Here is a 12,553-nt window from a genome sequence, read left to right on the forward strand (position 1 = left end):
AGACACATTTACGATTGGTTGTATCCTCAAATATAAGGGAAATCCAAACAAGACAGTGCAGATGTAGAGCTTTTTTCAGCATATGACTGTGTCTGAAATAATAAACATGAGTCATTTACAATCGACTCCTTAGAGATGACTTACTCATCACCGTAAACATTTACTGTACTGGAAGCGTGTGCCAAACAGCTCCCCAGAAGGCGATAAATCCTAACACAACATGGGAAATAAGCAGCCCTCATGAAAGCTGGGACCTTCCTCTTTGACCCTCACAGTTTCATTTCACAGAGGTAAATATTTTCATCACTGGCACTCCACTTGAGACTTGAAATCTACCAAACTGCACTGCTGTTGCTCTGCTCATCCTCGACTTTCTGTAGCACCAAGCTCATTTCCCCTGCTCAATGACAGAAAGAGCACTTCCAGTAAACTGGCTGGTGTGTGGATTTCAACTCAACACTCTTAAGCTTCATGAATGATTGCTGGTTATGTAGTTTAACCTTGTTGGAGTCATGCATTAGCAGGGTAAGACCTCAAACAGTCTAGGACCTGGCCAATAATCTGACGCCTCCCATGTCTCCTTTATTGATGCTTCAGCTCCTGCATTATTTAACAGCCTTTCTTTATTTGTGTTTCTGCCAGGACCGATGAGGAAAGTGTCCTGCTGCGCTGACAGGACTGGAAATCAATAATTTCATAAAAGAGAGACTGCAGAAAATGTATATGGGGAAAATAAATTCTCCTGAGTGTACAATGAAAGTGAGCATGAGATGCAGAGCACGCTGACAAGTTTGGCGCACAACAGAGAAGTTATATCACCCAAAAATATGACTCACAAAGCAGAATTCTGATGACATGACCGTGTTTTTCCTGAAGTGATTAGACAAAGCAAGCTGAGGTCTGAAAACACTTAGCTCTATCCAGGAATTTTGAGATCCATCTGATGACATCAAAAAGACATCCTCTTGCTAAACGGAGCGGGGAAGCTTAGCCTCCGCGTTGAACATGGCCGACTGCTGCCAAGCTCCACAACAGTGATTGACAGAGCACAATCCCTCATATCGGAAGGATGCGGATCACGACCCCATGAGCCTGTCCACAGTAAGATTGGGCTCAGCTCATGTGGAACTGCACAGTGTCACTAAAAAAAGCAAAAAGATCTCTTAAAAAAGTGAGAGATACCGTGCCAGTTGGGTGGTTTGAAAAAGAAAAACAAACAGGAAACTGGTTGGAATGAATGTCTGTCTATCTTCCAGGTTCTATGTGTGATTGACAGGTGTTTCTAGGTAAATGTCAGCTGTCAGATGCACTGGGGTTGCCCTGAGGGGTTTGTTCATGTTGACTGTCTCATCAGTCAAAAAACGGACACAGTAATAACACTCACATGTGGAGATCTGTCCGCCAGATGAAGGTACATACCTGACCGTTTCTTACGATTATTGTGAATATCTGCCTTTAGTGGAATCGTCAAACCAAAAGCACAGAGCTACAATGCATGTACCGCCCTCTGTGTCAAAAACTCACCAGGGTTCATGAAATACTGAACTAGGGTTCATGAACAGTGAAGGTTTGATCAAAATAAAGGCGGTTGAGTGTGTAGTTTCCTAGATAATAGTCTGGATCGATGACATTTAATTTGCCGGATAGTTCGGGATGTCTCTCACCTTTCACTTTCTTTGTGTTGCCATTCTAAACTCTTGTCGCTTTGGTAAACAACCAAAAGCCAGCTGTCTATAGTGTGAACAGTTAACTTAATAATGTTCAAGTTTAAGTTTACGAGTTCCTTCCCGACACCATTTACAGATCCTTTGTCTTTGCGACCGGAGATTAGTGCCGCCCAAGACGACTGTGATTGGATTAAAGAAATGTAAATAACCTGGACCGTTTTTTTCTCCTATCCAGAAGTGTATGTGTGGAGGGGTCAGACCTTACTCCACAGCTCTGTGGAGAAAGGTCTGGCATTGCGAACAACAGACAAGTCATGGACAGTTTTTTGCATTTCCTAACACTAACGAAGTCTAACAAAGAACATGTGCAGCCCGGCGAGGGTTTGATCAGACAGTCGCCTACTTTGCAAAATGAGACTGCTGAAAGGTCCTCCTTACTGTAATCTCCATCCAGACATCAAGGACGGGAAGGTATGCCTACCACTTCCGCTGCTGAAGTCTTGTTTTTCATTCTTTCTTCCCTGTCAATTCTGTCGACAGCTAAAAGCAAATGCACAAACCCCTTCAAAGAGGATACTCACTGAGAGATGAGGGCGTAAAGAGGTTGACCATGTACAAAGCGGATTTCTCTCAGAGATGTAAAGCATCAAGTGGCTGATCAGCAAGCGGCAGACATCCTAATTTCCGTTTAAAATGGTAAAAAAATAATTGCAGTGGTTTTTGCATTCAAAAAGTGTAATAAACATAATATTCTTCTGAAACAGCGCATATTTACATGATAAATTCATGCACTGATGTTTTATTTTACATTAATGAAAATCCTGTTGAAGCACACTACTGAAATAAACTATGTTGGATACTGTTGTAGCAGAAAATATAACTCCGAAATATGATGAAATAAAGCTAGAAATAAAATTACATTGCCCCGAGGTTGTCTTCTGCAGCAATGCTACACAATACCATATCACTTCCTCCCACTTAGAGATTCACAGAATGACTTAGTTGCTGTTCTCACAACCTCTCTGCCTTGGTTAACAGATCGCATGCCCGCCTGAGATGAAACAAACCCCCCTCAACAATATTCTCATCCTATATGTTCTCCTCTTATCTTTATGCACACTGGGCTGCAGGGCACAAAAAGCAAGCCTGCTGTATTTCTTGCATGCACACCATGCTCTGAGCTGATGTTTAAGGATTGCAGAGCAGAGTCAGAACATCAAACGCTGAGAGTCTGGTCTGCCTCCCTTGCAGGACAGAGTCATAAGAGAGTCTTATGTAAGAGAGCTGGGAGGAACTTTTATTGGTTCAGGTTTTCAGTGAAAATTGTCCTCTTTCCATCCAAAGTCAAGATGAGAGCAGATCTGAGCGGATGAAGATGTTGATATTCTCAGCTGCCGCTTTCAATCATCACCCTGTCTCCAAGCAATAAGCATAAGGAGCAGCATTAGACTCTACAGATGGAATTTTGTGGAAGAATATTAGATGTGTATTTCATGTTTTTATTTATTTTATTTGGATCTTGATTTATTTCTGTATTGATACATATATATTGATAAATATGTATTGCTTATCCACTCTGCTGAAAATTGTAAACTGCATTTCCCTTATGTACTTGCACTCTATTTGAAGTCAATATAAGCTTTGACATTTGTTAAACATTTGCATTGGTGAAGGTCTAGTGACTGCAAGCGTGGCTTCATTTTTATGACAGGTAGTGCTGTCGGTTAACAGCGTTTATCGCAAGATTAACATTCTTTTTGTTAGAACGTTAGAAAAACTACAACAACACACTGGATCTAGCTAGACTAGCTCAGCTAGATCTAGCACGCCGCACACACTTGTTTGGGCTTGCGAGCCGTCCAAAGAGTAGTAACGTTTCGTTTTGAGTGGATGGCAAGCGCTGCACACCAAAATGGATGCCATTTTTTAAAAGTTGCCGAATGGTTCCGTTAACAAGACCAAAGTGATATGTGTGTTTTGTCGTTGTGAACTGAGCTATCATCGCAGCACGCCCAGTCTGAAATACCACTTGATGGCCAAGCACACAGCTGATGCAAATTCCACCCTCCCCCCGTCAAAGTATTTTTTCAGTCTTTTATTGATGGACAGTGTTACATTGTTTGAGAGATTATTTGCTCCAAGTGTGAATGACTGCTCCAAGTGAGAATGTTAGGTGTGAAATTGAACATTACAGTACGCAATATATGCCAGTGTTGTTTTCAATAAAAAAAAACATTTGCACAAAGCGCGCCTATCCACTTTTCCATGTTGATAAGAGCATTAAAATGAGAAACAATAATGGGACAAAAAGAAATCAAGGCACATTTAGAATAGATAAAAACGTGTGATTAATTGAGATTAATAGCGAGTTAACTATGACATTAATGCGATTAATTGCGATTAAATATTTTAATTGTTTGACAGCACTAATTACAGGGTTCCTTTTATTAATTACCCCTCAGTTTTGAAATACTCTGTGGCCCTTATGGCAGCAAAGTTTGAGTCTGACCAAAATTTGTGTACAAACCATAGAATGTAAAAAATAAATTCCGCTCATAAGATGTGAAATGCAAGCCAAGAACTTCCAAAACCAGATGAATAGACATATTTAACGTCTCCTTATTGTTTGATACAAAAGGTGGGGGACAAAAGATACAGATACACTACAGATATTGTGCATTATACATAATAAGTCCCTACCTCATGTGAAAACCTCCAACTTTTTAGTTTTTCACACTGAAGTAGAGATCAGTGACGTCAGAAATACCGTGACAGCAAAGGATGGATAAAAGGTCAAAAACAATAGCTGGCGGAAAATTGCACACAATCACGTAAACGGTAAATTTCTTTTTTCATTTCACTGGATACATATTCAAAGGCACCGGACAGAAAAATTGACTAGTTTCACTGAATTTGCCAGTGCTTTGTAATGCAGTTTTTAAACTTGCTTGCATTGTCCTTTTTTTGCAATACGCACAACATGCACACACAACAGACACACACTCAGTTACAGCTACATCAAAATCACACTTCGTCCACAAAGTCTCTCTACACTCATGCTGGCCCTGTACTTTTTATCTATAAATAAAATCAGCCCTTGTGCCTGTCAGGGCCCTGCGGGGAATAAGAAAACAGTCTGCAACTCACAGGAGAATCTGGTACAAACAGAAAGAACCTTCACACTTCAGTGAAAACACAGAGCTGGACTGAAAAACAGACATGTACAACAATAGAAAATCAATGAAGTTAACTTTGTAGGGGCTTCAAGAAGGATAAGAATCAGCCAATGATTTGCGATAGGGGAGTCAAAACCAATGTTATCGAATAACAGTCACAACCGCATCATCTGCAACAGGACTGAAACCTGGCTAGTGAAGTGGAAATCGCAGATTGGCTGTCTATCCGCTGCCAAACACCATTTGCGCTGTGCACTGAAACGCTATTGGCACGATGGGTTTCAGAGCACAGTGGTGCCGTTGCAGCCTTTGTTCCAAAAGGCCCTTAACAAGTCCAGTCATTTAGCTTACTCATATCTATTATGCTGCAACATGTCCTTTGAAATAGAATCAGAGGACTACTTACTGTTTTTGTCACTTGTGACAGACAAATTACATCCTAAAAAAAAATGTGTGCCCCATGCAAAAAGTCAGCATGACAGATGATAAATGTCAAATACAATAATATTATGAAACACCATTCTTCAGGTATTGCAGTGTAGAGTTAGTTCTAGTCCTAGTATAATAAGTATACAAAAAAGTGAGATTAGACTTTATCCTAACATAACCTTGTTTTAGCCAGAAATTGATGCTTTATTGTTTGTATTTTCAAACAGTATCTTTCACTTCACAAGAGAGAACTGTTTTATTATGGAAGCTAACTGTTTGACGAACAAAACGCTATTTTGGATAACTATCTTAGCTCCCGAAATCCAATATAGACTAGGGCCGGAACTGCCTCTGGCCTTAGAAGGAGCGCTGGGTTGTTGTTAGAGCAGACAAAATCCCTGTTCAATTCCTTTGTTACACTTTTGTTCATGTAATTTTGGTTTTGGAAAAGGGTACTCTTTTTTTTTATGGCGTATCATTCTTACTAGCCTTCAAGTCTTATTATGTCGGGTGCTGGTCTAGTTCTGACCGTGACTTTGAGGTTTGTATGCGTGTGTATATCTGTATGTGTGTGTATATTGTATTTTTAGTATGTTTACAGTTAACACTTACTTAACAAGCCTCTCAGGTACCCTCAGGTGCAAAAACATTCACTGATATTTTCAACCACTTTTTCCAATCAAAATCTCTTGTATCGGGAGCTAATCTCACACTGGGCTGTGACTCAGTCTCAAGCCCAAAGGTAACACTACTTGGGTGGCATTTACTGTAAGGACAGCCACTGCCACTGAGTTATTGGGAGTGTCAAACCAAAGAAAAAGGTTTGATTTACTGAACCTGTCTTACCCAATCGCAAAAGCCACACACAGTCCCATAATAATTTAAGAGGTGTAGTGCATTTTTTAAATGACAATTGATCATGAAACAAATGCAACTCTCTAGTTACAAACTGTCCTGTATGGGAACCATCACACTGATATACCATTCAAACTATTTTGAGGCTTTTACTGCTGATAACAGGGCTATTTACTGTACATAAAGATTTTCAGGAGGACACTGGAAGCATACCACAATAAGCTCATTACAGGCAGATTCCTGGATGTTGGGTGGTCTCTGCAGCAAACCTATTTGGCATACCTAATCCCAGGTGGCCAACGCAGAAGCAGGTCACTCTCAGGAGTCATATATGTGAAGTGCAGGGATTTGTAGCATCTGTAAGGAACAATGTTCAAAAGGATGCTTTTAAAGCCCTGTGTCTTTTTGTTTTGGCAGCTAGTGACAACGGGTTCTTTGTGAATATGCATTCATTCAATTTTGTTGACAATTGCATCTGCTTAGAAATTTTATATTTATCACCTTTCTTCACTACATGGAAAATCCTTCCCCTGTCTCTCTACAGCACCTGTGCCCTTCAGCTGTGGCTATTGTACTGCAGTGGGGAGCAGCTGTAGCCGTGCAGGGCATGTTGAAAGGCTGTTCTTCTACTCAATTACAGCCCACCTAGGCCTCTGGTAGCCGGCCAAGAGACCCCACAGCGCACCAACAGTCCGTCCAAACAACCAGACCATCTCTCCCCAAACTGTTGGAGGGGACAGAGATACAGAGATCCATCTGCTTCACTAACACAGCTAGGACCATTTTCAGCCCCATAAAGAATCTGGAGTATGATAAGGAACGACTCATGCCAGAACAAAGTATGACTAGATAGACAAGTGGCATTTTGATAAGCTGTTATCATTCATAGCTTTGATGCATCAGCAGCAATCCATTCCAACAGCAAAGAGCACAGGGTCGTCAAGCGGCTGTGCGATAGGAAAGCCAGACTGAGCGCAGGGGTTGTGATGTTAATTTACTGTTCATCTGGATAGCCCTTTAATGTAGTATTTGGCTCCAGTGTTACAGATGCCATTATCCACAATAATGTTTTTTTATGTTATAGTGAAACGATAAAAAAGAGCAGAGCACTTACAGGTGAGTCCCGCAATCACAGTGTTAAAACTGTGCTGGACTGAAGCCAGTTTGAGGCTAAAATAAGGCAGCTGAAGTAAACCTCTCGTCAAATGTTCTTGCCAGATTACCAGAACCTGCCACAAGTGCTTCCCCCATTTGGCATAGTTAATCCATGGGCATTGACAAGGGATCTGATGTTTTTGTGCTGGTGCTAAGCTTTTTCTGTTCCTTAAAGATGAACCCAAATGGATGACAGGTGCAGGCAGGATTGGTACTGGGTGGTCCAGAGCTGCCCCAGTGGAAAGGTGTGCATTTTTGAGATAAGGATTTACTAGGCACAGACAGCGCTGGATGGGAAGCAGAGAAAAAGTGAAAAATATTAACCAGTAATCATATCCTAAATACTAAGCCTTTTGCTTCCATGCTCATACTGGCATGCGTAATGGATGGCAGAATTAAACAACCTCCTTTTGGGCAAACTTGCATTGCTAAGTCATAATCATCATCCACTTTTAGGCACGTGTCTGAGTTTATCTTAAGTCAACTGGAATAAAACATACCAGACCAATTTCACAGCTTGGCGATTTCATGGACAGCGTCATTTTTATTAGGGAAGTTGAGCAAAAAACTTGAATTTACTGTTGATTTGCCTTTAGTAGACATATCAAATTGGATCCAGGGTGCATAAAATGCTGTAGTCTGCAGCCATTTAATTTCACTCTGAAATGGAAAAAGACAGTGCCCTGACTGCTGAAATGATCCCAGTTGACATCTAATTGTCCTTATAATTGAGTCTTTGAATATCTGTGTGCCGAAAATGTTTGAGTCAGTGTCTGGTCTTAAAGACAGTGCTTAAAATAAAAGTGAGTACATGATGAACAAGAAGAAGCCTTTTACAATTTGTTTCTGTATGTCTCCATCTTTTATTTGCCCATTATAGAGCTGTGTAATTATATTGAAGTTAAATTATTAGTGAGAACTTTCTGATTTTATTATATAATAAAGTAAATAAAGATAAATTAACATTTCCATGTTGCACACATTTAATTTCATTTAACTAAACGTGCATAATGTAACAATAAAGCAAATAGCACCAAGTCTGGTCACTTCCCATGACTGCCTTTCCCGTTCCTGTTTTCTTTAGCCCCCTGGATTTGGTGAATTAGTGAAATGAAATGTTGCGTGCACCTGTCAGATTAAAGGATTGAAGGTATCCCATTCTATTACTTGTTGACTGTAACTGTTAAAACTAATCCCACTTGTCTTCCTGTAAAATAGATTGAATTGCAGTGTGGGAGCTATTTTTATTGGAAGTGAAAGAGCCCTTTTATCCAGATTCTGCTTTTATATTTCATAAGAGAATAAATATAAAATATATTTACAGTGTGTATATTGCAGCCTATTGTGTGTGTATGTGTGTGTGTGTGTGTGTTTGCGTGTGCGAGTGTGCATGTGTTTGTGTGTGTGTGTGTGTGTGTGTGTGTGTGTGTGCGCATGCAATAGAGAGAATGAAAGAGCTCATCTTTCATGTTGTTCAGCTTTGATTATTGCTTTCCAGTGTCAGATTAATATTCAACATTCGGCTCTCAGAAAACTGTGCAAGTCAACATCAATTTGTGTAATGGGAATACCTCTAACTGTGTCATTCGCTGTGCTTTGTATACATCAACAATATCATTCCCAAAGACTGAACGGCTCATTTTCTAGATTTGTTTTTTGTTCAAAGACCAAAATGAAGCAACACCACTTACATATTCATTATAGTCAGTAATCAGCAGCTCTTATTAAGAATCATCATCGAAGTAGTTGGTTGCACAAATGGTGTTTTAGTTGAAGAACTTCACAGTTTGACGGTATGAAAAAATTCAGGATGCTTCCACCTATTCCTTCACCCTGAAGCAGGACTAGCGAGGGGAATAGAGTCATCACACCCTCAGTGATACATGCTCCATTTTAACACTATAACACAGCGACTGCTGTTGCTACGGCAGCAAGCTGAAATCAAAGCGGTTTCTATTGGCGATTCCACCGGGAGTTTCAGTGGTTCGCCTCTCTGATGTTTCTCCTGTCATCATCATCACCACCAGGGACACCACCACTGCTACTCGCAAACACACAAACACACACAGATGCAACAGCCCAGACAAAATCATGCTTATGCACTTGCAAGAGTGTAGCCATCACACATGTATGCACAGTATGCAAATGCACACACGCAGACCAAGACAATCACCTCTGGGAAGAATGATCATAAAAGAGACAGTGTGGAACTGGAACTGTTTGTGTTGCACAGCAGCTTTGATGTTAAATTGCAGGAAAAAGGGAAAGCAGAGTAAGGGACATCTACTAGATGGCAACCCCTTAAGCAACGTTAAGAACAGTTTATATCTTGGGATGCTCCACATATTCCGTGTGTGTGTGTTGTGAATCACTCCAGCCAATCATGTTGTTCTGAATTCAGAGTGAAGTTGCTGCTCTAATATAGTGCAGCATTCAGCGAGTTATAATCCCACAATAATTCAGATTTAATCTTTCCATGCTTACAATTTCATTACTTCACTAAGTACAGTTACAGAGGACATTCTCCTTAAGTAATCTGCTCCCAAGAGGGGTGGCTGCTATAATTTCCACACACATTCGCCTTTTCTTCAGGGACGTCCATAAGGAGGTGTATGAATGTGGATCCAAAATGATACCATAGCCTCTCTGCGATGGCTATTACTTAGAAAGGCTTCTCCTCCTGAGAAGATATGGCATTGTTCTCATGTACATGCTCAAGCTGAAGCCAACTGCTCACGTTTCAAATCGATAATGATACCCATCACGTGCTGGTAACCACCCTAGATCAATTAAAACCCAATTAACAGGAGTTATATGGAACAAAATCCAACTGCTCTATTGTCCAAATCCTGTTGGGATCATTAGTAATCATTTCATAGCCCTTGGAGGAAAAAGTATGTTCATACATTCACAGACAGCAATATATCACCATAGCCTGCAGGCTTTAATCAATCCCTGCAACCCAGTTCAGTCTGTTCAGTAGGTGAATATGCACATCAATCAATCCCCGCCCCTCTGCTCTAATTGCTCAATTCTCTTGTTTGTGAAATCCCCCCTGGACACCTCTGGAAACACATCAGAGGTAACCCATATTAAGGGCAGGATGATGGAATATGCCCATACTGCTCCTGCTGTGTAAGTGGGACTACAACAGTAATTGCTTATAATAAACCAAGGACCCTTATAAAAGATAGTTTGTGTTTGCAACTGTAGCTTTACTTTGACCCATAGCCTTCTTGGTAAAGCTCTCATGGAAGCTCTCCAATTAAATATCACTTTAGACACCCTGTATTTTTAGAAGGAAGTCAGAAAAGTAGACCATCCAGTCTGTGTTTGGCATTAGGACAACCATTTACATTTGCCATTATCCCAAAGTGTGTGCACGAAGAGGACAGTCATTCAAAATAAGGTGGACACTGTAATCACAATCCCTCTTCTCTTATCTTCAAAATATAATCCTTACAGTGACAATTTTTGAATGCATTCTTATTTTGCAACATTTATTCCAAAGTGTAAGTAATGTGTTTCTACAGCGTGGGCTATGTTGCAACAACAGCACCAAGTTTGAGTGTATTATCAGGCTAAGAAAGTGTGCGATAACTATTATAACTGTTTCTAAATGGCCGTGCGTGTTTCCCCCCCCCCCCCCATCAGCGCATCTTATACCGCATTACCGCGCATCTCTCAATCAACACGGCGGACTTACGTCTCTGAAGCGATTCCAGTGCTTGATCTTGCGGCTGTACTGTGAAATGGTGGACAGCCACTGCTCGTCTTCCATGAAATTCCCCGTCTTTTCCGCTTCTTTGACGCTCTTGACGTCGGTCTGGAAGGTAGACCCCGCAAGCATCACCAGCGGGACGAGAAGGCACACGATATCCGTAATTTCCACCATGGTAGCGGACAAAAACACTTCGCACACACCGCTTGTAGGCTGTCCTCTTCTGGGAGGGGGAGGATGCTGAGCCTGGATTGAAACTCAACTGATGAGCCTATAGGTTGCTCCTTCTGCTGCGGAGAGAGAGAGAGAGAGAGAGAGAGAGAGAGAGAGAGAGAGAGAGAGAATAATAATAATAATAATAATAATATTATTATTATTCGAATTTTTATTATATTTTTATTTTTTATAATTGTTTCAACGTAGGCTAGCCTTTGAGGGACATGCACACAATTTGTTTAGTATCTATAATTATATCATTCTGACATTGACTATTGGATTGATTGTATTAACAGGACTGGCATCAGGCAAACCTTTTTTCTAGCAGACATTTTAGATTTATTGTAACAGGAAAAGCAAAGGTGCAACTGTACCTAACGATGGCTCTATTCCATTTAAGTGTCCCAGTAGGCGGTGACAGGGAGCCATAGCCTACATGATCACAGGGCCCTGGAACTGGAACGCCTTAATGCAACAAAGCCACAATTAACGTTATTAAATACATGTGTGCAACAGCTGCTATCACATACTTTGAAAAAAGTCCTATATTATTATAACTGAGCTAAATCAACATCTTTACAACACATCTTAACAGAAACTGAGCATTCAATGACCCACAAATGAATTAACAGGGCCATCTTATTGGCTTGGGATGATGCTGTTAACCTGTGGTCTGGAAGAAACTAAATTGATATTTCATTAAATTAGACTCGATTTTATTTTACTTTTCTCACTGTAAGTCCAGCCCTGCATAAAAAGACAAACTTTTTCCCTCACTGCCCGTGTAACAGTGACACATACCTGGCTAAAATTGGACAGCAAGACTTCATAAATCTGGAAAACTGAGGTCTTTGCTACTGCTCTTCCTCACAATTGTTACCTGGACTGAAGAAGAGACAACACATAGAGGAGGGTAGTGAATTAGTTGGGTGTTGCATTCTGTTCTTCTGGGTTCAGATGGCCCATAGATAATGACAGTATGGTCTGATACATTACGGGAAAGTAAACATTTGCATCGTGCCACGCTACATTGTCTGCCCTGCCTGCTGTATCTTCCCTGCTGCAATCTCAGCAGGTCCCCAGAGAGTCAAACTGAATGACAGTTTGTAATTGAAATGCTGGATTAACTGATGCCATCTTTATTTCATCCTGAAGAGACTTTGAGGCCCTCTTAATAAAGGCAGACACGACACATGGCGTCTCTCAGCTGAACGCAATCAAGTTCACTAGCAAAGATAAAGAGAGGGGAAGTTGCTTAAATTGAGCACCATGCAGAAACTGGGATAAAATCAGTGTCTGACAAAGCATAAGCTATTTGATACAAAATGCAAGTG

The 12,553-nt window shown here is 40.7% G+C and overlaps 1 protein-coding gene across 2 annotated transcripts in view; it reads right to left on the minus strand.

The window, feature by feature from the left end:
- The window catches only part of spock2 (SPARC (osteonectin), cwcv and kazal like domains proteoglycan 2), a 26,197-nt gene extending 14,907 nt beyond the window's left edge, over positions 1-11,290 (minus strand). Inside the window, exon 1 of one of the 2 annotated variants that reach the window (XM_032541562.1) lies at positions 10,989-11,290. In XM_032541562.1, coding sequence (XP_032397453.1) covers positions 10,989-11,177 — 189 coding nt within the window. In that variant the 5' untranslated portion in view covers positions 11,178-11,290. The remainder of the gene's footprint in view (positions 1-10,988) is intronic. The other variant, XM_032541561.1, reaches the window with a different exon arrangement.
- Between the last annotated feature and the right edge of the window lie 1,263 nt (positions 11,291-12,553).

This window comes from Etheostoma spectabile, chromosome 17 (genome assembly GCF_008692095.1).
Source record: "Etheostoma spectabile isolate EspeVRDwgs_2016 chromosome 17, UIUC_Espe_1.0, whole genome shotgun sequence".
In the NCBI taxonomy this organism is placed as follows: Eukaryota; Metazoa; Chordata; class Actinopteri; order Perciformes; family Percidae; genus Etheostoma; species Etheostoma spectabile.